The sequence below is a fragment of the Coregonus lavaretus genome (genome assembly GCF_964263955.1).
Source record: "Coregonus lavaretus genome assembly, chromosome: 28".
NCBI lineage: Eukaryota > Metazoa > Chordata > Actinopteri > Salmoniformes > Salmonidae > Coregonus > Coregonus lavaretus.
In genome coordinates this window covers 16,171,069-16,197,654 of record NC_140015.1, presented here as the reverse complement: position 1 = coordinate 16,197,654, position 26,586 = coordinate 16,171,069, and the positions used below count along the sequence as shown (strand labels likewise).

Here is a 26,586-nt window from a genome sequence, read left to right as displayed (position 1 = left end):
CTACGGGCGTCACAATATACCGCGTCATCGGTTAAAAGACCCGCCCAACCTAGTCCAATGGCAATGCCAATGACTAGTGGGCAGATCACCAGAATAGAAGCCATACTAACCTGTACTAGCAGATAGATGTGCCTCAATATCCTGTGAAAACACTACCGACCACTAATGGAATGACATCAAGTGTCACTCTACATTGTGAACGCGGTAGACCGCCTCACTCACTCAATGGAATCCCAGAGATTAGTGGGCAGGAACAAAAACATGAGTCATACTAACTGAACAAGCAGATAGATGACCTCACATTCTGTAATCAACGCATGCCTCTACTGTACTGACCCTGTCAGTCAGGATTCATGCCACAAAATATGTTTTCTTATCCAAAGCGGACCTGATGGAAACCCTGTCCATAGTCCTGCTTTTCCCTCTCTTCCTAGCTCAAGATCTCCCTTCAGCTATGCTGAGTACAGACCGAGCCAAAGAGTTAGAAAACACATCTGTCAAAAACACGTCTTCTTAACCAAAGCGGACCTGATGGAAACCTGTGTCCACAGTCCTGCTTCTCCTCTCTTTCTTGCTCAAGATCTCCCTTCAGCCACGCTGAGTACAGATCGAGCCAGAGAATTAGAAGACATATCTAAGAGATAGAAACGGATAAATGGAGACGGCGTCGACCAGGATGCTGCTCTACAGATATCCTCTACTCCTGTTCCTCTGAAAAGGGCAGTAGAAGCCGCTACTCCACGAGTGGAGTGAGCTCTGATACCCTGAGGCAATTGCCGCCCTGCTACCTCATAAGCTGTCTCAATGCCTTCACAAAGCCAGTGAGACAACCTCTGTTTTGAAAGTGGTCTACCTAGTGCAGCCGCACCGTGACACACAAACAACTGAGGCGATGACCTAATCGCTGCTGTGCGCTCGACGTAACACGCCAAAGCGCGTACCGGGCACAGGCGATGGAGCTTTTCCTCACTCCTCTCTCTATGAGGAGGAGGAGAAAAAGCCCACAGCTCCACAGTCTGTGACCTATATGAACTCTTAATAACCTTCGGCACAAATGCCGGGTTAGGACGTAACACTGCTCTGCTCATGTCACCATTGATGGCCAAGCAGTCAGGTCTCGTCGAAAGAGCACACAAATCACTGACCCGCTTAGCTGTAGTCAAAGCGAGCAACAGTGCTGTCTTTATAGACTGCATCTTGAGAGGTATTTGATTCAATGGCTCGAACGGCGACTTACATAGCGCTTCGACTACCAAAGCCAAATCCCACTGAGGAAGCGTGACTCTAGGTGTTGGCCTAAGTCGCCGCGTTCCTAATAGGAAGCGTTTCACTAGAGGGTGGCTAAAGACATTGTCTCTTCAAAACCCTCATGACAAGCTGAAATCGCTGCTGCAAACACTCTAATCGTGGCAGGCGATTTTTGCTTATCAAACATGAGCTGTAGAAAAGAGAGAATACTCTCCACCTGACAGCTCATGGGGTCTACACCTTGTGTGACACACCATCGTGAAAACACGTTCCATCTACTGGCATACATCTTAGAAGTGGAACTGGCACGTGAACCCTGTATGGTCCTGATCACTGCATCAGATAACCCACGGCGCTCTAGCCTGTCCCTCTCAGCAGCCAGGCCTTCAGTGGTTGGCCGATTATGGGCAATTTCCCTATCGTGCCAGCCGCTTGAGACAACGCGTCCCGTCGATGTGGAATTGGCCAAGGTGGCGCAATCAACATCTGACTCATCTCCGCAAACCACGGAGCCCCCGGGCGATCGGGCGCTATCAGTATCACTGACAGCCCCCCTGACCTCACCCTGGCTAGCAGTGGGAGAATGCAGGACAGCGGAGGGAATGCATACAGGAGAACTCTCGGCCACGGTTGGTGCGCAAAGTCGTCCCTTCCCAGTGGCGGTTCGTCCTGTTCCCTCAGAGAGAACCACAGAGGACATTGCGCTTTCACGCGTGACGCGAATAGGTCCACCTCGGCTCTCCCGAATTGTTCCCAAATCTGGAGAACAATGTCTGGATGCAGACACCACTCGTCGTCTCGAGGACCCCCTCTTGACATGAGGTCTGCTCCTCCGTTCAAGTAGCCCGGAATGTGTGCTGCTCTCAATGAGCGAAGGTGCTCGTGAGCCCACAGCCACAATTCCTCTGCCGCCCGATGGAGAGCAGGAGACCTGACTCCTCCCTGGCGATTTATGTGGGCTACTGTGGTCCGGTTGTCTGACCAGACCAGCACATCGCGACCCGAAGGGTAGACGCGAAGTGGGTCAGAACCAGTCGAACCGTTTCCAACTCCAGGAGGTTGATGTGACGACCTGATTGAGGCCACACACCTCCTATCGCTTGTGTCTGACATGTCCCTCCCCATCCCGTCAGGGACGCATCCGTGAATACTGGGATGTGAGAGGACACCTTTCCTATCGGGACTCCGTGCGTGAGAACGCGCAAGTTTCTCCAATAGTTTAGGTCTGCACTGAGCGAGAGGGGAACCACCACCAACCGATGACGTTGACGCAATGGGTCTAGTCTTAGTTGGGTGAACCATCGCTGCGTCCTGCGCATATGCAGGAGTCCCAGCGGAACCACAGAGTGCGCTGACGACATGAGACCCAAAAGTGACATGATCGACAGTGCCGTCACCGTGTGATTCGGACGGCACTTCCTTAGGGCTAGCAACAAGGCTACCCTTCGGGGGTCCGAAATTCGAGCCCTCATCCTCACAGTGTCTAGCTGTATCCCCAGGTAGACAATCTGATGAGTGGGCCAGGGCGCGCTCTTTTTCCAATTCACAGCAAACCCCAGACTTGTGAGATGCATCACTGTCTGTGTTGTGTGAGTGATCGCCAGCTCTGCTGACGGGGCGAGAACCAGTAGGTCGTCCAGGTAGGCTAGTAGCCATATTCCCTGACGACGCAACGGTTCCAATGCCGCCTCCACACACTTGGAAAATGTGCGAGGTGCCAGGGCGTACCCAAATGGCATCCTCGTGTATTCGTACGCCACCCCTTGAAAGGCGAACCGCAGAAACTTCCTGTGACGCGGCTGAACCGGCACATGAAAGTACGCGTCCTTTAGGTCTATGCTCGTACAAAAGTCTTCTCTCTGGACACATTCCAGCAGACGTTTTGTCGTTAGCATTCGGAAGGGCCGTTTGGTTATGCTCTCGTTGAGAATGCGTAAATCCAAAATCGGCCTCACTCCCACCGTCTTTTTGGGCACTAGGAATTAAGGCGAATATAGCCCTTTGTTCCTTTGCTCCCGGGGAACTACTGTCACCGCCTCCTTCGCCAAAAGTTCCGTAATCTCTGTCATCAGAGCGGCCACTTTGTCTGGCGTTTTCATCACCGTCTCCACCACTCCCCTGAACGGGGGTGGGGTCCGGTGGAATTGGAGAGCATAACCCTTCTGCAACGTCTGTTCTAGCCAGCGTGAGAGGGTGTAGATTCTTCGCCACTGCCAACAATGCAGAGAAAGTGGCTGGGCGCGAAGCTGTGGTGCATCCAGTAGGAAGGACCTGTATTCCTCTATGGCCCTTACCGCCACTGTTCCCCAACATTGAAGTGGTGGAACAGCCCAAGGTGGGCCTCCCGTGAAAGGGAGAGGAAATGCGTTCTGAGAAAGAAAGAGGAGTAGGGACGTCGGTTAAACCCGTAACCGTCGTATTCCTGCCCTCCTTGAACGCATCGCGGGTCTGAATTGCGCTGACCGAGGCCACAGCCTGCGGCAGGGCACCATCCCCAGCAAGCGATTGCGTCATCTTAGGTGACTGCAATTCGCTATCAGAGCCCTTCACTACAGTACTCCTAGAAGTCTGTAGTATGAGGTCTCTATGAGGTAAAACAAGGCGGCGCCTTGATACCTTCTTAACTTTCACCTTCTGTGTGTGTTCAACTCTGCCCCCCTGGTGGGTTGATTCACGCTCAGTGTGGTGAGTACTGGCTCGTTCTGTCAGGGGAGCTGATACTTTGGTTATACCCATAACGCTAGTAATCCTGCCCTCCGTGAACGTAGCATGGGTCTGAATCGCATTAACTGAGAACTTGGTCTGCGATAATGCGCCGTCCCCAGATAGCTGCTGTGTTACAATGCCTGGGGGCGCCGATACTCTGGGCACCTTGGTGACCGCGGTAATCGGGCCCTCCGTGAACGCAGCATGGGTCTGGCTCGTACTAGTGGAGACCTTAGTCTGTGCTAGTGCGCCATCCCCAAATAGCGGCTGCGTCCTCATGTCAGAATCTGACCGGGACTGCTGCCTTCTATGTAAAGCACTTCTTATACGTGAAGTGGGATGTGACGACCTGATTGAGGTCTTCTGGATACCTACCCTTAGTGCCTGTTCAGCAACGCACCCTCGGTGGGCTGAACGGCTCTTAGAGTGGTAAGGAAGAGAGGGTGAGATTTGAACGCTCTCGGACGTATTATGGAAAAGAGGCTCTTTTTTGACAAAGTCAGGTGGAGCCAACTCTTTATTAAACACATCAACAAAGGCATTTACATCAACACCCGTCCCTTCAACCGAAGGGTGGGGGGGAACAGTGGGTACGTTCAACACCATCAATGCGTCCTCCATCCTTTCCCCCGCGTCCCGTCACGTACGCCTCCTCTTGCCTCCCTTGGAGGGCCAGGTCGGCGTTCTCGTCACCTCCCTCGCCAGCTGTAGTGGGGCTACCGTAGCTGCTGGGAGGGCCGAGCCCGCTCCCTTGCTGCTCGTGGCCGCCGGATGACGCCGATTACGCCGCCTCGCCGTAGACCCCGGTCTACTTAGAGGGGCGGAGGTAGATGGCCTTTGGGGAGGAGGGGGGCCGAGTCGTCCTGCCAACGGCAGGTGCTTGGCCAACTGCTTCTTCTCCTCCTCTAACTTCGAAAAACGCTCCGTCGCCTCTTTGACTGCGACCCCAAAGAGGCCGTCGTCAGAGAGGGGGGCGTTCAAGAGAGACGTCCTGTCTGCCTCTTTCATGGATGTCAATGACAACCAGAGGTGTCGTTCCCCGACCACCGAAGTGGCCATGGACCTCCCCGCGCAGACTGCGGACGCCTGTGTAAGGTGGAGTATGGCGCCAGAAATTCTGGACGCCTCCTCCACCTCCTCCGGTGCCATCTCTGTCTTACCCGTGGTTAAACGGGACAGAGAGGCCGCCAAGAGGGCAATGTTGTTAGCTGCTGCTACAGCTTGGGCTCCCAACCCAAAAGACTTCTCTAACTTCGACGCTGTGAGTCGGTCCTTCTGGGATGGCAACGTGGCCTTCTTGGAAGAGGGCCAAGGGCTCGAACCCGGTACGAGATACGCCGCCATGGCGCTCTCTAACCTGGGGATTCTCTGACCCTGAAACCTTCCTTCCACTCTCGTGAATGGGAGATACGCTTTCACAGGCGAACGCGCCGCTAAAGGTGCCTCCCACGAGCCCTCAACGTACCTAGCCAAAGAAGGCATGGCAGGAGCCACTGGCTCTGCCGCCTTCCTTGGCCTGGAATAAGGACCGCCCTCCATCATATCAACCTCCGGTGCGGAGGGAAGAGGGGGCAGCCTTATTGCCAGCCGTTGAGCAGCTCTCTCAATGAGACCCGGAAAATCCGCTCTCAGAGAGGCTGCAGCGAAAGAGAGAGCTTCTGATCTCTCAGAGCTCCTATCCCCTTCGCTATAGGGACTACAAGCCCTCTCGCTCTCCAAAGGAAAGGGGGGCTTGAAAGTATGAGGGACGGGGTCCGACTGTTCCATTGGAATGCCAGACACTTCCTCAAAATCCCTATCTTCCCCCGAGTCTGCGCCGTCGGACGACGCCTCTGAAGCAGAGGCTAGTATCGACAGCACATCCTCAAGGGGGATGTCCTCCCTTAAAAACGCCCAACGCTGCTTCCTCTCCTTTAAAGAAAGGAGGGCGCAGGAGGCGCAATTCGGGGGACTGCAGACGCCTTCCTTGGCATGCTGGGATCCCAAACACACGAAACATAGGTTGTGGTGGTCACCGGCCGCCATGGAAGTGCATCTGCACTGAGCTCTGAAAAGAGCTTTTGGGGGTGGAAAATCTCCCGGTGTGCTCATTTAGACGACGTTGATGACTGGAATATCAACGGCGTTTTTTCGTCCTGAGTCTTCGTGCTTCGTCTCTTCTTGGCTCTTCAGTCTAGTCATCCAGTCGCTGAAGAAAAAGGGAGGCTGATTGAGGGGAGGCATCCCCTCTTATAGGGACACCTGTACTCCTATTGGCTGTAGGTGTGTGCATAATTTTGTCTCAGGCTGCTGCTGCCTTAGGGCAGAGGGTAAACCACTAGGAGCAGAGCTCCCCTATGGGGCGGAGCTCCACGATATAGAACTGCTACAGGCTATGTTTCATTGGCTATAACTTCCCCGTTATAAACTTATAGTGAACAGTTGCGAGAGCAACATTTATTTTGGAGAGCGAACTGGAGAATTGGTGTGGGCAGGAGAAAATACACCCGTGTAGGGAAGCTGTGTATTTGTGAGAGTGCAGTAATTTCTGAGTCTTGACATGTAGTAAGTATTTCTTCAGCCGAACAAAAATCTCTGCTCTCTAATTAATTTACTGCGTGCGGAAATGCAGTTCTGCTAGCTCAAAGTGACACTAATAAACTCTCAAGTGAAATTTGCGCGCACCATGCTTGCCTGTGCTCGCGGAACACGTCTTCTCTCTCGACTCAAGCGTTTACTCGCGCAATTATGTTTAATCTTTCTCGCGCGCCATTTAGTGCTCGTTCGACTTTTGGATCGGATTTGTTAACATATGAGTTATGATAATACATCTATAATGCGCACTATTTCTTCTTATTTTGGGTAGTTGGAGGACCATTTGGGTCACGGAAGGGTGGGCAATGTCTTGTTTGGGTCTCGAAGTGATAACGTTTAAGAACCCCTGCTCTATGCTTTCCAGTTTTATTAGCCTCACGAGATCATGCTGGCTCTACAGTTGCTTTGCTATTGAATGTGAAAAAGAACAGTGATGATATTAATTGGTAAAATGCGAGTTTTACAACAGGGTATTTGGTTCAGAATCGACCGATAATCTCAGATTGTCACGGTAATCTTCCACCCCACTAGCGGAACTGTTTTTACTGTCTACATCACAAATCAGTGTAACATACAACATTGGCAGGAAGCCACTGATGAGGTAGCAGGCAGCGCTGAGCTGGAGTAGAGAGACAACAACAAATCTAGCAGATAACTGAATTATATAAGTATTAAAATATAATGTTACCGAGTGTTGTTAAGTAGCTAATCAATATACTTACCTAATGGTGCTGCGATAGCTAACGTTAACCCTCAACATTTCTAACGTTAGCTAACTAGCTCGGAGCTAGCTTGCAAGCTATATTTAACAATTGTTGGAAAGTTTGGCAAGTGGTAGCTAGGTTTCTTATAAGCATCTAACTAGCTAATATTAAATATTCATTAACAAACAATTTGCCAATGCGACGTTACAATATGTACATTCATTCCTCTTCATTTGAGTTACAAGGGGAGCGAAAATCTATGTATAAACAGTCTGAAAATAGCTCCTACAAAAGTGGTGAAAACATTTTTTACATTTTAGTCATTTAGCAGACGCTCTTATCCAGAGCGACTTACAGTTAGTGAGTGCATACATTATTTTTTTATACTGGTCCCCCGTGGGAATCAAACCCACAACCCTGGCATTGCAAACGCCATGCTCTACCAACTGAGCTACACCCCTGCCGGCCATTCCCTCCCCTACCCTGGACGACGCTGGGCCAATTGTGCGCCGCCCCATTGGTCTCCCGGTCGCGGCCGGTTACGACAGAGCCTGAAAAGACAAGCCCTATCAGTGTAGTGGTGAAAAGACAAGCCCTATCAGTGTAGTGGTGAAAAGACAAGTCCTATCAGTGTAGTGGTGAAAAGACAAGCCCTATCAGTGTAATTTTGGTTACTTCGGGTAGCCGAGGGAACAAATTGCTCTTTAGGTACCCATTTCAACGGGTTGCAGATTGTCCATCATCACTCACGAGTAAGTAGTCCTTATTGTGTATGACGTTAGCTTGCTATGTGGTGTGATGTGTCAGATTTGGTCAACAATCTAATTATCTGATGTTTTTGCCCAATAGAAAAACAGCGAAGTCCATATGCATTGAACACGACAGGAGATGTTCTTGAAGACCCAGATGGAGATTCAAGGTATTGGTCACCTTATTATGTCACCAACATAAGGTTTCCATCTTGCTGTAACCACAGTTTAGGCCTACATCACGATGGGGAAATGAAGAACATCCATTTGAATGGGGACTGTTAGCTTTCTTAAACTCTTCTCCTTATGTAGGGGTTTCATTCATTACATTTGCCCACATTTGGCTCTGTGTAAACTGCAATTCCGATGCTGTGTTTTAACGTTTAAAAACGTCAATAATCATCACTTTCGAAAACAGTTTTCGAAACGTATGCTGATATGCCCCTTATCTTTCATGTCAGCGAGAAATAATCTTTCAAATAAAAAAGATACACATACTGTAGCAGTTTTGAACAGATCCATACACTGTGTGTGCCCCCAGTTGATTAACTACACTTCCTCCCCAGTTAGCTTACACACAGGTGTTCGGAGCACACTAGATAGCTAAATTGCACAGGTAGCGGCCTATGTCTTCCATCTGTCTTCCATAAACTAGTGCTGTAACATGGAGATATAGCCGTGTGGGAACACTAACCCTATAAAGGTGTGTAGTAATTTTCCTTTCATAAAAAATGAAGGAGATTTCTCACTGATATGAAAGATACGTCCTTATGTTTCCAATACAGTTCCGCAGGCAATGCGTGTTAATGTTTAGAGCAAGCGTCGGGGCTCTCAACAAAACTCCCCCAGTCAAAAAATACTATCATCAATAGGTGCTAATGAAGTTAGCGTTTATTAATGGGGTAGGGGACTGTGTTACACTTTGCACCAGTGTGACTGGCTTCATCATATTCATCATACGTTTTGTTAACCAGTCAAGTTTTGGATATGTTCATATAAGAACTAAATTAGTCAACATTTGATTAAAACAATGGTGGCATGTGTGTTGGCTAGGGTGCTATTGGCTGTGATTCACCTAAGAGGGCTAGGGTTGTATTTGTGCCCTCTTGCAAATGTCTGTGATATTACAGCATGGGTTCATGGCAATAGACCCTTTATCAGTTGTTTGGGTGATAATTTGGGTCCTGAAATCTTTTTACATCAGATTACATTTGTGGACATTTTCTTACAATCTAAAGTTTTTTTTTATTGATCTTTGCAGGATTTAATTACTGGATGTTCTCTTTAGTGGCTTTAAAGTTAGGACTAAAACAAAATATGTGATTATGAAAGTCACTCTATACAGTGAGGGAAAAAAGTATTTGATCCCCTGCTGATTTTGTACGTTTGCCCAATGACAAAGAAATGATCAGTCTATAATGTTAATGGTAGGGTTATTTGAACAGTGAGAGACAGGATAACAACAAAAAAATCCAGAAAAACGCATGTAAATTTTTTTATAAATTGATTTACATTTTAATGAGGGAAATAAGTATTTGACCCCCTCTCAATCAGAAAGATTTCTGGCTCCCAGGTGTCTTTTATACAGGTAACGAGCTGAGATTAGGAGCACACTCTTAAAGGGAGTGCTCCTAATCTCAGTTTGTTACCTGTATAAAAGACACCTGTCCACAGAAGCAACCAATCAATCAGATTACAAACTCCACCATGGCCAAGACCAAAGAACTCTCCAAGGATGTTAGGGACAAGATTGTAGACCTACACAAGGCTGGAATGGGCTACAAGACCATCGCCAAGCAGCTTGGTAAGAAGGTGACAACAGTTGGTGAGATTATTGGAAGAAACACCAAAGCACTGTCAATCTCCCTCGTCCTGGGGCTCCATGCAGGATCTCACCTTGTGGAGTTGCAATGATCATGAGAACGGTGAGGAATCAGCCCAGAACTACACGGGAGGATCTTGTCAATGATCTCAAGGAAGCTGGGACCATAGTCACCAAGAAAACAATTGGTAATACACTACGCCGTGAAGGACTGAAATCCTGCAGCGCCCGCAAGGTCCCCCTGCTCAAGAAAGCACATATACAGGCCCGTCTGAAGTTTGCCAATGAACATCTGAATGATTCAGAGGAGAACTGGGTGAATGTGTTGTGGTCAGATGAGACCAAAATCGAGCTCTTTGGCATCAACTCAACTCGCCGTGTTTGGAGGAGGAGGAATGCTGCCTATGACCCCAAGAACACCATCCCCACTGTCAAACATGGAGGTGGAAACATTATGCTTTGGGGGTATTTTTCTGCTAAGGGGACAGGACAACTTCACCGCATCAAAGGGACGATGGACGGGGCCATGTACCGTCAAATCTTGGGTGAGAACCTCCTTCCCTCAGGTAGGGCATTGAAAATGGGTCGTGGGTGGGTATTCCAGCATGACAATGACCCAAAACACACGGCCAAGGCAACAAAGGGGTGGCTCAAGAAGAAGCACATTAAGGTCCTGGAGTGGCCTAGCCAGTCTCCAGACCTTGATCCCATAGAAAATCTGTGGAGGGAACTGAAGGTTCGAGTTGCCAAACGTCAGCCTCGAAACCTTAATGACTTGGAGAAGATCTGCAAAGAGGAGTGGGACAAAATCCCTCCTGAGATGTGTGCAAACCTGGTGGCCAACTACAAGAAATGTCTGACCTCTGATTGCCAACAAGTACTAAGTCATGTTTTGCAGAGGGGTCAAATACTTATTTCCCTCATTAATAAGTATTTATTAATAAGTATTTATTAATATCAATTTATAACATTTTTGACATGCGTTTTTCTGGATTGTTTTGTTGTTATTCTGTCTCTCACTGTTCAAATAAACCTACCATTAAACTTATAGACTGATCATAAGTACAAAAACAGCAGGGGATCAAATACTTTTTCCCCTCACTGTATGTTTGTCAAATAAATGGCTAGGCTACATGTGCTTTTTAACCTTGTTACTTAAGTGTCTTTTGTTTAACATGTGGGCTTTTAAAATGTTTTCATTTGATTTTCAGAATGACTTGTGAGGTAGTCAAACACTGAATATCTGATCAGGGACATTCAGATAGTAATAAATAGCTGGCCTGCAAAATGGTGGCCACAAGATACAGAAAATTGTTTTATGGAAATGTCAGTGTGCCTCATTTATTTTAAAAGCAAGAATTTAACAAAAATGCTCATGCCCTGCAATTGATAGCTACTCAAATAAAAGTGACAGGCCTATTTACATCAAGTTAGGCCTATTCTTTACCTATTTCAAACCATCTATGGTATTAACATGGTAATTACTGTAGTAACTTGTTATTGCTTTGTAGTTTAATTTTAATGCAGTTGAGTCCACTAACAAAACAACTTATCTTGACTACTATGCAAATTATAAATTGTAACAACATGTTTATAGCATTGTTACTAGGTTAATTATAGCATTTGTACTCGGGTACAAGAGCAATGCATTGTGAAGCGTTACATTTTCTGTAATCAAGTCTTTCGTATAAAAATGAGATCAATTTGCTTTTAAATATTTATTCAAGTCACTCTCAAGTGGTAGTCTTGTTTAGCTTTGTTTGTGATGTCCTTCTGTTATGCATTCTGTCCAATTGTCTGCTGCATTTTTTTCGTTTCCTGTGTGTGTACATATACAGTGGGGGAAAAAAAGTATTTAGTCAGCCACCAATTGTGCAAGTTCTCCCACTTAAAAAGATGAGAGAGGCCTGTAATTTTCATCGTAGGTACACGTCAACTATGACAGACAAAATGAGAAAAGAAATTCCAGAAAATCACATTGAAGGATTTTTAATGAATTTATTTGCAAATTATGGTGGAAAATAAGTATTTGGTCAATAACAAAAGTTTCTCAATACTTTGTTATATACCCTTTGTTGGCAATGACACAGGTCAAACGTTTTCTGTAAGTCTTCACAAGGTTTTCACACACTGTTGCTGGTATTTTGGCCCATTCCTCCATGCAGATCTCCTCTAGAGCAGTGATGTTTTGGGGCTGTCGCTGGGCAACACGGACTTTCAACTCCCTCCAAAGATTTTCTATGGGGTTGAGAACTGGAGACTGGCTAGGCCACTCCAGGACCTTGAAATGCTTCTTACGAAGCCACTCCTTCGTTGCCCGGGCGGTGTGTTTGGGATCATTGTCATGCTGAAAGACCCAGCCACGTTTCATCTTCAATGCCCTTGCTGATGGAAGGAGGTTTTCACTCAAAATCTCACGATACATGGCCCCATTCATTCTTTCCTTTACACGGATCAGTCGTCCTGGTCCCTTTGCAGAAAAACAGCCCCAAAGCATGATGTTTCCACCCCCATGCTTCACAGTAGGTATGGTGTTCTTTGGATGCAACTCAGCATTCTTTGTCCTCCAAACACGACGAGTTGAGTTTTTACCAAAAAGTTATATTTTGGTTTCATCTGACCATATGACATTCTCCCAATCCTCTTCTGGATCATCCAAATGCACTCTAGCAAACTTCAGACGGGCCTGGACATGTACTGGCTTAAGCAGGGGGACACGTCTGGCACTGCAGGATTTGAGTCCCTGGTGGCGTAGTGTGTTACTGATGGTAGGCTTTGTTACTTTGGTCCCAGCTCTCTGCAGGTCATTCACTAGGTCCCCCCGTGTGGTTCTGGGATTTTTGCTCACCGTTCTTGTGATCATTTTGACCCCACAGGGTGAGATCTTGCGTGGAGCCCCAGATCAAGGGAGATTATCAGTGGTCTTGTATGTCTTCCATTTCCTAATAATTGCTCCCACAGTTGATTTCTTCAAACCAAGCTATTGCAGATTCAGTCTTCCCAGCCTGGTGCAGGTCTACAATTTTGTTTCTGTTGTCCTTTGACAGCTCTTTGGTCTTGGCCATAGTGGAGTTTGGAGTGTGACTGTTTGAGGTTGTGGACAGGTGTCTTTTATACTGATAACAAGTTCAAACAGGTGCCATTAATACAGGTAACGAGTGGAGGACAGAGGAGCCTCTTAAAGAATAAGTTACAGGTCTGTGAGAGCCAGAAATCTTGCTTGTTTGTAGGTGACCAAATACTTATTTTCCACCATAATTTGCAAATAAATTCATTAAAAATCCTACAATGTGATTTTCTGGATTTTTTTCTTCTCAATTTGTCTGTCATAGTTGACGTGTACCTATGATGAAAATTACAGGCCTCTCTCATCTTTTTAAGTGGGAGAACTTGCACAATTGGTGGCTGACTAAATACTTTTTTTCCCCCACTGTATATGCCTACGCCAACCTTAATCTCTGAAATTCCTGTTGAACTATTGCAGATCGAATGATTCACTGGTCTATCTGGGTAAATCCTGCATTTCAATTAAGCATTGTTAAATGCTTGCTACAAAACCAGCAATGTAGATTCTTCAGTTCATCTGATGATATTTGATTGTTGGGAAATCAATTATGAATAGGTACATAGACTTCTTCTACATGGCTAAGCCAAGTATAGCCATAATAATATCCTCACTTATTTCTCAGAACAAAAACATAGTCATGATTAAGATTGGATTAGAATCTGGCCCAGTTTTCTGGTGGAATAATACCACCTGATGATTGTGATACAATTTTTATTTGATGATAGGTCCAGCCTACAGCATGAGCTATGTAAACCAGCATGAGTCTGTCACCTTCCCTGTACAAAGCCCTCCCCTTCTCTGCCAGAGGGGGCTTATTCACTGTCTCTCCTCTCACAGTACTATTTACATCAGCTCCTTTCAAACTGTGATCCGTCAATCAGGTTGCAGGCTGATCCATGGGATTAACCTAACCCTCCTATCCATAGACACACTATGGCTACCATTATAGGTTGATGGACTAAATAATAAAACAGAGACAATGAAACCACTTTCTCAGATGTCTTGTTGCTCTCCTCCTCCCTTCCCTTCCCTCTCTTCTCTACTCTCGGCTGGTTTAATTAGGTCTGTTTCTCCTCTCTCTCCAACAAGGTTCTCTGACATCATCCTCGCCACTATCTTGGCCACCAAGTCTGATATGTGTGGGAAGAAGTTTGAGCTGAAGATAGACAATGTGCGTTTCGTTGGGCACCCCACCCTCCTCCAGCATCCTCACACCATTCAGGTAAGATACTTTTTTGGGGGTAAATTTGTGATGCCCTGAGCATAAATACCCATTCACTGCAAAGATTCTCTGTCAGTCAGTCCAGCAGTACCATGAGATCTGAACAATGACTGTATATGAATGGACAAAGCCATCGATCACTTGACACAATTCATTTAAAAAAAACATTTTTAGTCATTTAGCAGACGCTCTTATCCAGAGCGACTTACAGGAGCAATTAGGGTTAAGTGCCTTGCTCAAGGGCACATCGACAGATTTTTCACCTAGTCGGCTCGGGGATTAGAACCAGCGACGTTTCGGTTACTGGCACAACGCTCTTAACCACTAAGCTACCTGCCGCCCCAATTCATCCCTTTGTGAAGACTCAATAGCACATTTAAAGCCAAGGAAGTCGGTTAATATGGCGTCTCATGGATAAATAACATGCCCAGTTTGAGCTACTCCAGAAAGTGACGTTGTAGGCTAGCTCAGTGCTGCACCCTCTCATTGAATATATCAAGTTGAAGGCCAACCGGGGTACTGCAGGCTTTCATTAGTCATTTAGCAGACACTCTTATCCAGAGCGACTTACAGGAGCAATTAGGGTTAAGTGCCTTGCTCAAAGGCACATCGACAGATTTTTCACCTAGTCGGCTCGGGGATTGGAACCAACAACCTTTTGGTTACTGTTGCGATTTTAAAATAATAAGTTCAAGGACATACATCTGGTGTAATAGAAGCAATTATTGGTACCATGTTTGTTTTAGAATATTTTCATTTATTTACACGAAGATTGACCACAAAGGTTTACATTTTCCTATTCACTATAATGGGGGATCCTATTTTCTGCAAACAATGCCTGCAGTCGGCCTTGAGAGGGGACAGTTCTTCTCCCCTGGATCTGAAAGAGCAATTCTCCTTTGACTTCTAGTTCCCCTCTGAGACTCTGAATTAAGGTCCCTTGCTCCATCTAGTGGAAGAAGTGCCTTACATCTCAGTGGTTCACAATAATGATTTGACAATTCACAGAAGGAAGATAGAATGGTTGAATATAAGGGGGGGAGAGATAAATAATTTGCAGTGAAAATTCTAGACAAATATTGAAATGATTTGTAACGTAAATAAAACGTATCTAACCTAAGTAGGTTATTGATAGGTACTATTACATTCACTGGACTAGATTTAGCCTATTGGAGGGTTGAAATTAGTGTCCTGATTAACCTGATAACAAATTACTAAACTGGTGCAGTGAATCATTTGCTTACTATAAAGACATGTATTGAATCCATGTGATTCGTAAACTGTTGATTGTATCCAAATGGCAATTTCTCATCAAAGTGTGATCCCCTAACAACAGAGCCTGAGCTGTACATTAGAATCCTTACAAAATGGCCCTTTTCAGAAATTATACCAACAATTAATGAGCTATGGCTCTCATAGAATGTTATTTCAAAGCTTAATTGAATACCTAGTGTAATAAACCAAGCTTTAAAAAGTGCAGTTACATATTTATGTATTTTTGAAAATAAGATGTTGAAAATGCCAGTATAAAAGGCATTAATAAAATGAATCATTTACAGCGGTTTATTTCTGTCTAGAGAGCTTTGTCACAGGACATTGTTTTCACTGTGTTTATACATTTCAATACATACAATAGCAAGTATTATGATTTGCTCTGGATAAGAGCGTCTGCTAAATGATGTAAATGTAAATGTAAATAAGGGTATGCAAAGCCATTGATCATAGTCAGAATGATTTAGAACATCTTACATCTATTATATTTATTATCTTATTTCTTTCTGTCCAGGTGTCCAAGACAGACCCCTCACCTAAGAGGGAGATGCCCACCATGATCCTGTTTAGTGTCGTGTTTGCTCTGAGGGTAAGAAAATAAAATTAAAAAAATGAATATAATTATTGTCATGTCAATAATATTCCTCTTAATTTGATGAATAAGTGCTAATTCTCAGGTTTGGATTATCTAAATGTTTTCCACATTATGTGCTTATTTTACAAACAACACATTCATTGGTTATAAATACATTTTCTCTAATTAAATAAAATAAATCAGTTGGTAATTTGGGTGGGTGAGGCCAGGTCAGGGAGTCTGCTTTCCCAGAAAGGGAGGGGTCTCTTGGGGTGATAACATTCCAGCATGGGGTCTATCTGTGGTCGAAAGGAGGGTGAGAGCTGGGCGGGGGCAGTGGGCTCTGTTTAATCACTCTACCCAGCATGGCACTACCCTCCCCTGGACATGACTCAGCCTGGCAGACTGCTGAGTCACTGGAGGCTGCCTAGCCCGGCACTGCTGAGACTGGGCGGATTGTGCACAGTCATGTTCTAACCTCATATCTGCCCAGCAACCCACCCAGCCTGTCACTCACTGGCATTTTCCATGGCACTGCGCCTAACATGACCATGCAGAAAATTCTGTCCTGCCCTTTTGACTTGTTTGGTTTTTATTTTGAAATATGAGTAATTTGTTTACATACACTATTGATTCATATTTTTTGTAATTGAGTGCCTGTAATGTCACTCAATGTCGGTTCACCCAAAATTATTTAACTGCAAAAATAAAATTTGACATGCATGTATTGATAAAATATCTGATATTAGTTTTGTATAGTATGCAAACATTTTAAATTAGCAGTTTGGAACTAGGGCCCCTTTTACCACTCAAGAAAATATATTTTTAATAAAGTTATTATTGAATCTCTAAATGGATTATGTTTCTAATATTGCTGGTTTGAAGTTACTTAGAGATTACGATATTTGGAAGTCAACATGTTTTGCAGTCAGCAATGCTGCTAATACTCAGATCTAGTGATGTAAACAAACCGATATCTTGGGTTACTGACTCGCCAGACAATAGATTCACTTCTTGTTACAATTACAATGTAATAATTTAGTAGATGCTCACAATTTCAACCAATGTGTTATAACATTACAGATTTATAATCATCTATAAAAAAATAATAAACTGTTAATAAACCGTTTATAAGCAATTTAGAAATCCTTTTTAGCAATAAAAAAATAAAGGGATATTTTGAGATTTTGGTCTGGGAAAATAGATAATTAATTGCCACAATCTCTAAGTATCCCTTTAACCAAGCATTGAAATGTGATCAGTGTTCCAGTTGCTTTGCACCATGGCTTGTTATTGAGCCAAGTGTCTCAATATGCCTTCTCTCTGTCCTGGCGCCCCCTACAGGCCAATGCCGACCCATCAGTCATCAGCTGCATGCACAACCTGTCTCGGCGCATCGCTATCGCCCTGCAGCATGAGGAGCGCCGCTGCCAGTACCTCACCAGAGAGGCCAAGCTGATCCTGGCCGTGCAGGACGAGGTCACCACCATGACCGAGAGTGAGTCACATACTATATTACCCAAAACACACCACTCAGTGCTTGAGTCTAGTACATTTACATTACATTTTAGTCATTTAGCAGACGCTCTTATCCAGAGCTACTTACAGTTAGTGAATACATATATATATATTTTTTTTATACTGGCCCCCCGTGGGAATCGAACCCACAGGGATGTAGCTCTATCAACTGAGCTACATCCCTGCCGGCCATTCCCTCCCCTACCCTGGACGAATTGTGCGCCTCCCATGAGTCTCCCGGTCGCGGGCCGGCTGCGACAGAGCCTGGATTCGAACCAGGATCTCTAGTGGCACAGTTAGCACTGCGATGCGGCGCCTTAGACCACTGCGCCACTCAGGAGACACTGAGAAACTGAGTACCATGAAGTACCCACTTTACTCTGATAGCATTTTACAGAACAATGCAGATATTTTCCTCTTCATATTGTCCCAAAGAAGATGGGGATCAGAGGTGTCTTTGTTAAAGTCTTCACATGACATGGATTTACAATGTCATGGAGAGGTCAATGGCTGTATGTGACTTGGTTTTCTGTGTTTTCGTTCTAAGCTGATGGCAGCCCTCAGTCACCGTTCAGACAAATCCTTCCTAAATGCAAGCTTGCCAGGGACTTGAAGGAGGCATATGACAGGTTTGTAAAAACACCCGTCAAAATCATGTATTTGTGGTTCGTTTCTTTGTTTTTACAATGCAGGTGTATTAATAGAGTCTGTGTTGTGTTTCTAGCCTGTGTACAATAGGGGTGGTGAGGCTCCATATCAACAACTGGCTGGAGGTGAGCTTCTGTTTGCCTCACAAGATCCACCGGGTAGGGGGCAACCACGTACCTCCAGAGGCCCTGGAGCGCAGCCTCAAGGCCATAAGGTGTGTATGTGTGTGAGTTTGTCCTTTGTGAGTTACTGAACACTGTATGTGACGTGTGGGTTACATGTTGTAACTGACACCAGAACTTTGTAGGCTTTCGTTGTATGTGGACATTTGGTTGATCAGATCTTGCGGCCTGCTTCTTTATGTGAAACTATTAACTGCATCTGGTGAGCAGCTCCACCAAGAATTTTCTGTAGGCCACAGCGCCACCTAATGGAATTATTTATTTACTTCTTCTGCCTTTCACGTGCTTATGTTTAGTCAGACCAATGTTACAGCGTCCTCATCTCAAAACACTACTATAACTACAATCTTGCCCTAAGTAAAACATGTATTGAAACTTAAATATAAGCCATAATGATAGCTATATATTATTTTGTCTTTTCCGAGAGAGAATGAGTACATTACTAGCAATAAAGAAGCACTAAGTGCATTTATATACACTTCATGGACTATATAGAATGTAAAATATGATAATTAGTCATTAACATGAGCTCTGTGTTAAATGTATGTGTTGTTGTCCCCCAGGCCGTATCATGCCCCTCCTTCTGCTGGACAGTGAGAAGGCTCTGCTGGCCCAGCTGCCTCTGGACTGCTCTCCTGCTCTGGTGCGCCTCATCAAGACCTGCTCTGCAGTCATGAACCTGCAGCAGCTTGCACAGGATGCAGACCTGAACCTGCTACAGGTTGGTAGGAGCACCTTGCATCAGTACACAGTACACACTTAAGACCACCAGACCTGGGTTCAAATACATGTGTATTTGATTGTTTGTTATTTTAATACTTATTTTCGGTTTATTTGAGTATTTTCAAATAATGTGGGCGAATCAAATACTTCTATTGGAAGTATTTAAATGTATTTTCAAATAATTTCCTATAAATAGCCTACTATTTGAAAGCATTTTTAAATACTAATTTCAATTACTATTTTCAAATGCCTGGGTCAAATGCATGGGAGTGTATTTGAGTCAGTGTATTTGAGTATTTTCAAATACTTTCCAAGTGTATTTCCAAATACGTTCCAATATTCAACTACTTGTCTTTAAAAATAACATCTAAATACTTCCTTCCAAATGTCTTTGAAAGTAATTGAAATACCCTAAATAGTAGTTGAAGCCAGGTTTGGTTGACATCGCCCCACTTTTCAAAAACAGGGGACTATCATTTATTGTATGTTGCTGAACACTAACATGCAGCAATATAAAGAATTGGCAATATAAGGAATTGCAAGTCATTACAAACTGTCCTCAATGTCACACCATAGCACTGCTGTCATAATATTGCTGGTCTCATACTGACATCTAATGGAGTAAATTAGGAATCTTCTTTCTCTTCAGTACTATTTCATTTTTACACAGACAGGTTCTGTCCATGACCAATAATACAATTTCACAGTTACATTTTTGTTTCTGTTCATTGTGTGTGCAGATCTTCCAGATTGCTGCTCACCTGGTGTACTGGGGCAAAGCCATCATAGTGTAAATAAATAAATATGCCATTTAGCAGACGCTTTTATCCAAAGCGACTTACAGTCATGCGTGCATACATTTTTACGTATGTACCCTCTATGTGAGAACAATGTCTACATGCTGTCCCCACACGCCAACATCAGCCTGTGAGTATCAGTGTGTGTGTGTGTGTGTGTTTGAACAGCCTCCTGCTTCCTTTCTCTCCTTCCTGCCATGCCTCATTACCAGGGTGTGTGCTGAGAGGTGGTTAAACTAATGAACCAAACACTGTAGTCTGTCCATCTATTTAATACCAACAGAATAAGCTGTCATCATGAGCATCAGGGTGCTAATGTTAAATTATGACCAAATGATTGGGTGGTGAATCTATAACAAAAGGTGTTGTTAGTGATGTCATTATGTTAACCCATTATTTATTTGGCAGCAAAGAAGAGCACATTATTTTTTGTACTGAATTAGATTGATTTTCTTTGGGCCACTCATGGTCCGTCTGTGTTTTGTACTGTATACTGAAAGGATTCTCTCCTGCTTGAACATTTGCAGTGGTTACAATATGAATATGAAGAAGTAAGAAATCACCATCTCCTTCTTCTTGCATAGGTACTCTCCATTGGCTGAAGGGTTTGGCCAGCAGTTCCCAGGTCATGACCTGCCTTCCATGCTGGCCAAATTCTCCCTGCCCCTCTCACTGTCTGAGTTCAGGAACCCACTGGATGCGTCTGTGCAGGAGGTAGGTCTATTAGGAAAGATAGCTTCCCAAAAGCTACTCAGCATATAATTGATACCTCAGAAATGCTGATGTCTGAAACAGAAAGAACGTCTGGGCTCTCTCCCAGACCCATCCTGGTTTGGCCGAGCTCTCTAAGCGAAGATGATAAATTATAAAAGACATCACATCTACTCCGTCCTTCTCAACGTCCATTTTTCATGAGAACAGGACCAGAACACGCAGCTATTTCTTGGCTCTATTTTGGGCCAGGATAGAACCCTCTGGAGGTTTAGAAACATATCAAACCTGTCTGTCTGAAACAGATGGGCCCAGTTACAGGGTGATGCTTCTTCCAGCTCTACTTGTTCTGCCTTTTTCTTTGAGTGGTGTCTCTAACCCAGTTTGTCCCTTCTCCTTCCCTCTCCCCTCCTCCTCTCCTCTGGCCAGGCCCAGCTGATCCAGATGGTGGTGTGGATGCTCCAGCGGCGCCTGATGATCCAGCTCCATACCTACGCGTGTCTGCTGGTGCCCCCCAGTGAGGAGGAGCTCCCCCTGGTGGCCGGGGTGGGGGGCCGCAGCCTCAGCACACCCAGCGCACTCCGCTTCGGATCCCCAAGTATGTGAACTTCCCATTCAACCAGCTGTCTTGCACTCTGGGGGTGAAGTGTTGATGAAGTACGCTCTATCCTTATGGTAGAGGATGTCTTTATGTATTACCGTACCTGGTTAACGTGTTCAAAAGGGTTACCCGCTACAATTGTGCCTCTAGGCAGCTAATCATCAACCCCTGTCCTTCATTCCTTCTCCTCCTCAATCAGTCTGTCTCTCCCTCTCTCTCTCCCTGTAGCCAGCAGTGATGACATGACCCTGAACAGTCCCAGTATGGGAAACTCCAGTGCAGAGCTACTTCCTGGTGGAGACTCTCCACTAAACAAGAGGATGACCGAGACGTTACTGGCCAGCCTGACAGAGCACGAGCGCCAGGTCATCCTCAACATCCCAGCTGCATGTTCGCCAGGTACAGTATGTCCCCTGCCCCTTTACTTGTTGGCACCAAGGTGGACTACTGTATTTCAGTGGCTTTGGACAGTGGCGTAATGGCGCCCTCTATTGTGTAGCAGTCAGTATGACAGGTGGGCTGGGTTGTTTTGAAGGACCTGGGCTGGAGGCTCTTGTGACTCGTATATCTTCAGAACAAACATACATCTGTCAGCTTGGTCTTGTGGGGAATTAAAGGGTTTTTGTTCAATGCTTTAAGAAAATATATTTTTCTCATCCTGTCTTCATGTAAGAATATATGGGAAAGAGAATGGTATTTTCGGTTGTGTAACAATTAGATATAGTTGAGGTGTAGAAGTGAGAGAAAGCTTGAAGGAAAGTGCCAAAGCCCTAAGCAGTGAATCAATAGTGTGACTGCATATGTGCAGGCTGCACTAATGTGATTACTGGCTCTAAGAAGTGCTGCTTCATGCTAGATTTACCCAGCTAATGATTTGGTGGAGAATTTGCTTTAGTCTAATTTCTATGCCTGTTGTGTGATGTTCCTTCCCTCTGTTCAGACTGCTGCACTACTTCCGAGGGCACCATCACCTTGAGGAGATCATGTATAACGAAAACATGAGGCGCTCTCAGCTGAAGACCCTCTTTGACAAATTCAGAAGTGTTCTGGTTGTCATCAACCATGAGGACCCTGTCATCTCCCTCTTCCAGTCTCCTCTGGAGTAGAGAGAGTAGAGGGGTCTGTCATGAGATGAAGGACCCTTTCTGAAATACCAGACGGACAGAACGACACGGACTACTGCTGTACATTGTACAATGGCCTAATTATGGTGCTTGCTGCTTTCAGCCAACTGGAGAATATTGCAATTTGAGAGAACTAATATACTGTACCCATCTATCAATGCACCAAAAAAAACGTTTCAAAAAGAATAACTGTCTGCTCTGCTTGGGGGACTGTGATGAATGTAAATAGCTTTTAGATTATTTTTATTTGTTCCTTTATCTCTTAGATGTTTTACGTTCAATGCCTTGTTTTCAATAATACATTATTGAATAAACATAGTGTGTGAAAAATTGGCCAGTTTAAACACTGTACTCGACTTGAGCCTTTCCAATTAGAGGATTTGGGTGATTCCCAAAGGTGATAAATCATCTCAAACAAACACAATGTAGGAAAACAACCCTAATGCTAATTCCTGGCTGCAGGCAAGGCTGCCTCCCCCCAGGAGTCGAGTGGGAGGGAGAGAATTAAAAGATGCCAAACATCAGACATGCTGTTTTTGCTTTGAGAGGAGGAGCACAACATTCCAAACATCTGTGAAATCATTGATTCCAAGAGAACTTCTCAAGCAAGGATGTTTATTAAAAACAGGTGGAAGATTGAGAATGACTGGAATGGAAATTCTAGTTGGTTTGATAGCAGGGAGGGTTGGCTAGATAAAATATTTTACAGATGTTTGGAATGCAGTATAATCATTTGTAGCATACAAGTATGGCATATTCCTTATCTGTGGGATTTGTGTTTGTGCAACAATGTGGATCTAAATTGAAATAATGATATATTGAGTCTGGATTCCCCTCAGAGTGCAAACATTTTCGCTTTGGGTCTTTTGCAATGATTTCCCCATAGCTAGACCAAATGACTGATAGCTGAAATGTTTTCACTTGCTCTAGCATCATGTCTGTAAAAACCTGGTTATAGTTAAGAAAAAACATCAATTAAGTATGTGCTCATCATGGTTTGATACAATTCCAAAATATTCTTAGTTTCAACTCTGTCCTGTGCCACCATCACATACGTCCACTGAGGAGGACGCAAAGTCTGATATAACAGTGTTGGCCATTGAGTGAGTCTGTGTCTCTGCCTGTTTGTCCACTACACTCACACAGTGGTGACCACGCAGATAGAAGCGCAGGGGTTTGGTGGCCCATTCCCCATGAGAGTCAATGCCGATCCGGGCTGCTGAGACCACCTCCTTGAGGTCTGACTCCTGTGGTCCTATCTGGGGGTCCCTCTCCAGCCACACCTCTGGGTCTGAGGCTAGGTCTCTCCGATCAAAGCAGCGTGGTATGTCCAGGGCCTGGCACAGCTTTGAGGGGCCGTTGCATAGCTCCTTTTCCTTCAGGGGCCGGGCCCCCTCCCTTCGCCTGGCTCCCCGCAACTGCCTCATTAGAGGCAGGCCCTGTAGGGGCTCCAGAGCCCGCAGCAGCACGGCAGCACCCTCCCCTAGGGAGAACACACACAAGGCATGATAGTAAGGCTCCACTCTGTCTCCTTCCTTTGCCCTTTCTCCAGTGTGAATGAATGGATAATAACATGGTGCAACATATAAAACGTCTTCAATAATGAGAAACAGTTGGAGAAAAAAACCCATCAAAACATTTCACAGGCTACACACGGCAAAACATGCATCAGCACCTGTAGCCAAAGATAACTATCGCCTAATGAAAGTAACATGGGGGAGCCTGGGAGGTACTACACTATTTAGTGTCTAATGAGGTGATTTTCCTACAGATAAGGCCAACACAAAATGTGAACTTTACTGCGTGTGGTTTTAATAGTAGTTTGGTTTATTAATGGTGGTTAGTTCCACTGCCTTCTGGGTAAGCCTGGCTGTTGTATGGTCTTACCTTGACTGGAAACATTCATACAGAGGTAGATGCCATAGATTGGGTATACATAGATGGTGCCAGGTTTCATAAACATCGCTGTGTTCCTCTCAGTGCATTTTCCCCCAGCAGAGTGAGAGGCTTTGTCCTCTCCTCCCAGGTAGGCCTCAGTCTCCACCACCCTCCCTCTCAGCTCAGTGCCATTTGCGCTCCGACGCACCAACACCTTGCAGGGCAAACAAGGAACAGCCTAAATAAAGACTTTCTTTCATGTGTGTCCTCAGTGGGTAAGTCTTCAGAAGGAACTTGATCTATTGTTGTCTCTGAAGAGAACTAGACTACATGTGTGTGGTCACAATAAGCACTGTAGATGGTGTATGTGTGCCAACGGCTGTGCAACCGCTAGCTGGACTCCATTCAATGTTGATACAGGAATACACAGACAACACACATTTTCCCATCATGTTTAGCTAGATCATTCAACTCATCAGCAGAGGCCATGATACTCCACTGAGAAGGCATTTAGTATAGATGGAGCTGGGGGGAACAAACTAAGAGAAAATGAGGTTAATGTGAGAAGGAAAACAATATTTCTCTACAAGATAAGTCCTCTCCCATCAGTTGTTTGGATCTCAGTCACCACCAACTACTCAGAGAGTCAGAGGGTTTCTTTCAATGCCGATGAAAGAAGTCACCATTGAGGAGAGCAATTATTTCAGCATTGAGCAAAGGACTGTTCACAAACCACACAGTGTTCTGAGGCAGTGTGTGCTGGAAGGCTGGTGGAATGCATGATCACACGGGGGGGGAACCAAGCTTCTCTGACAATTAACAACCAGCCCGGAAGCCTTGCCACATGATAATGGCTTTCATACTTTTTATTACAGTCTTGCTGTAAACTGGTCCAGACATAGCTTCATTAAACACAAACATACTCAGGCACTGGAGGGCTTAAAAAGACGCAACGTGCAGAGGAGTCATGGCTAAGATTATTAATAGTCACTCTGCATACACAAGTGCTTCCTGGCTTTGACATTTGCTGGTCGTTTGAATGCAAGCACAGTGATTCTGTTCAGGATTTAAATAGATGACCTTTCGAACTCTTTGTTGCAACAATAATCCTTAGAGGTAACTACAGATTGTTACACCAGATAATCATTTTTTTGTGTCATTAAGTAATCGAACAATATGTACGCTACCATCTTGTCTATTTCAAGTCTTCTCTCATTGATCGAGACAGGTGTCTGTCATCATGACCTGCCGCACCTTGGGGTGGACACCCACCAGTCTCGATCAATGACAGAAGACTTGAAATAGACAAGATGGCGGCATACACATTGTTGGATTACTTCAGGGAGCCAAAAAAGTTCAATCACATTATCTGGACACATTAGTTGGTTAAATCACATTATCTGGTGTAACAATCTGTAGGTATATCAGAGGTAGAGGGTAGTCTACAAAGAGCCCCCCTTCACATCATGAGGGCTGCCCTAGTCATAGGCCTATCTACTGTGTTACATATAATATGTATCTGATCAAGGGTTATTCAACAGCGGTTTGGGTTACAATGATGTTTGATACTAGGGAACGTACCTTGCCCAGGAATGATTTAGCCAAACTGATACAGGGCTGGTTGAAGAACTCTTCTCCAAGCCTTTGGGGGTCCCCCTCCTTGGAGAAGTACTGACTCTTCACTGTCCCTGGTTTGACATCATTAACATCCCTGCTCTCATGGTCATGGACGGTAGACCTCAACTGTCTCAGTGACACGCCCCTGTTTACTTGGTCCTCGGACTCAGGTACTGATATTTGCTTCCTCTTTCGCCCTGACATGCTACATTGCTTGATGTACACGAGTTTGTAATCTAGTAAACACAGCTACCTAGTCAGAGATACGTATAACTAACTCTTTCATCTATGACCTAGCTTGTTAGCTAAACATGTTTATTTTTGCCTATACTAAGGCTAAAAACATTAGCTAGCTAGCTAGCTAGTGTTTTTGTTTTGTTGCAACGATTTACTAGGGTTGTTGAGGTACATTTATGCTAGCCAGAAGATATAGGCCTATTCGGTACGCAACATCAATAATGTCCGTTTCCTATGCATTCATCTGAAATTGGTTTTGCACCCACAAATTATTTGATATAGGAAATATTTATCAAATAGCCGGCTTGGATTGCTAGTTATCTAGCTATCTCGCTGGGGATGCTGGGACTTCTGCTGCGTTCATAACTAAGTGGGAAGATGGTAATTATCAGTTATGTAGTCGTAAATACGAGTTCGGTGCATTCACGTGCTTTGAACTTGTTGAGAAACGCCGATTGGCTAATGCCAAACAAGCTGCGTCAACCATCGACTAAAAGTACAGCTATTATGCTCGCAAACAAATTAAATTGTTAAAAAAAACACATTTAAAGATTGCTTTTGATAAATAATGTTTTGTTTTTTCATTTTACTGCCGAAAACGCTGTTAGTGAG

At 44.8% G+C, this 26,586-nt stretch overlaps 1 protein-coding gene and 1 pseudogene across 2 annotated transcripts; one reads left to right on the top strand and one right to left on the bottom strand.

The window, feature by feature from the left end:
• Positions 1-7,849: 7,849 nt before the first annotated feature.
• LOC311104363 (GATOR1 complex protein NPRL3-like) lies at positions 7,850-22,520 on the top strand (annotated as a pseudogene). The gene is made up of 14 exons (XR_014615796.1): positions 7,850-7,984; positions 8,082-8,151; positions 13,960-14,092; positions 15,879-15,953; positions 17,283-17,436; positions 18,004-18,085; positions 18,181-18,318; positions 18,850-19,007; positions 19,750-19,797; positions 19,878-19,936; positions 20,391-20,520; positions 20,947-21,115; positions 21,347-21,557; positions 22,059-22,520. The product of XR_014615796.1 is annotated as a GATOR1 complex protein NPRL3-like (transcript).
• A 97-nt stretch (positions 22,521-22,617) lies between these two features.
• On the bottom strand, positions 22,618-26,334 carry LOC311104362 (DNA-3-methyladenine glycosylase-like). The gene is made up of 3 exons (XM_084146177.1): positions 25,702-26,334; positions 24,130-24,334; positions 22,618-23,725 (listed from the first exon to the last, which is right to left on the bottom strand). The coding sequence occupies exons 1-3, from the start codon at positions 25,939-25,941 to the stop codon at positions 23,268-23,270; spliced, it is 903 nt and encodes a 300-aa protein (XP_084002303.1). The 5' UTR covers positions 25,942-26,334; the 3' UTR covers positions 22,618-23,267.
• Positions 26,335-26,586: the final 252 nt, after the last annotated feature.

Excerpts from the sequence above, each read along its gene's own strand:
- LOC311104362 (XM_084146177.1), bottom strand. The coding sequence starts at position 25,941 with ATGTCAGGGCGAAAGAGGAAGCAAATATCAGTACCTGAGTCCGAGGAC. Across the intron at positions 24,335-25,701 it reads CTAAATCATTCCTGGGCAAG|GTGTTGGTGCGTCGGAGCGC; the intron begins GTACGTTCCCTA and ends TTGCCCTGCAAG. Across the intron at positions 23,726-24,129 it reads TATGAATGTTTCCAGTCAAG|GGGAGGGTGCTGCCGTGCTG; the intron begins GTAAGACCATAC and ends TGTTCTCCCTAG.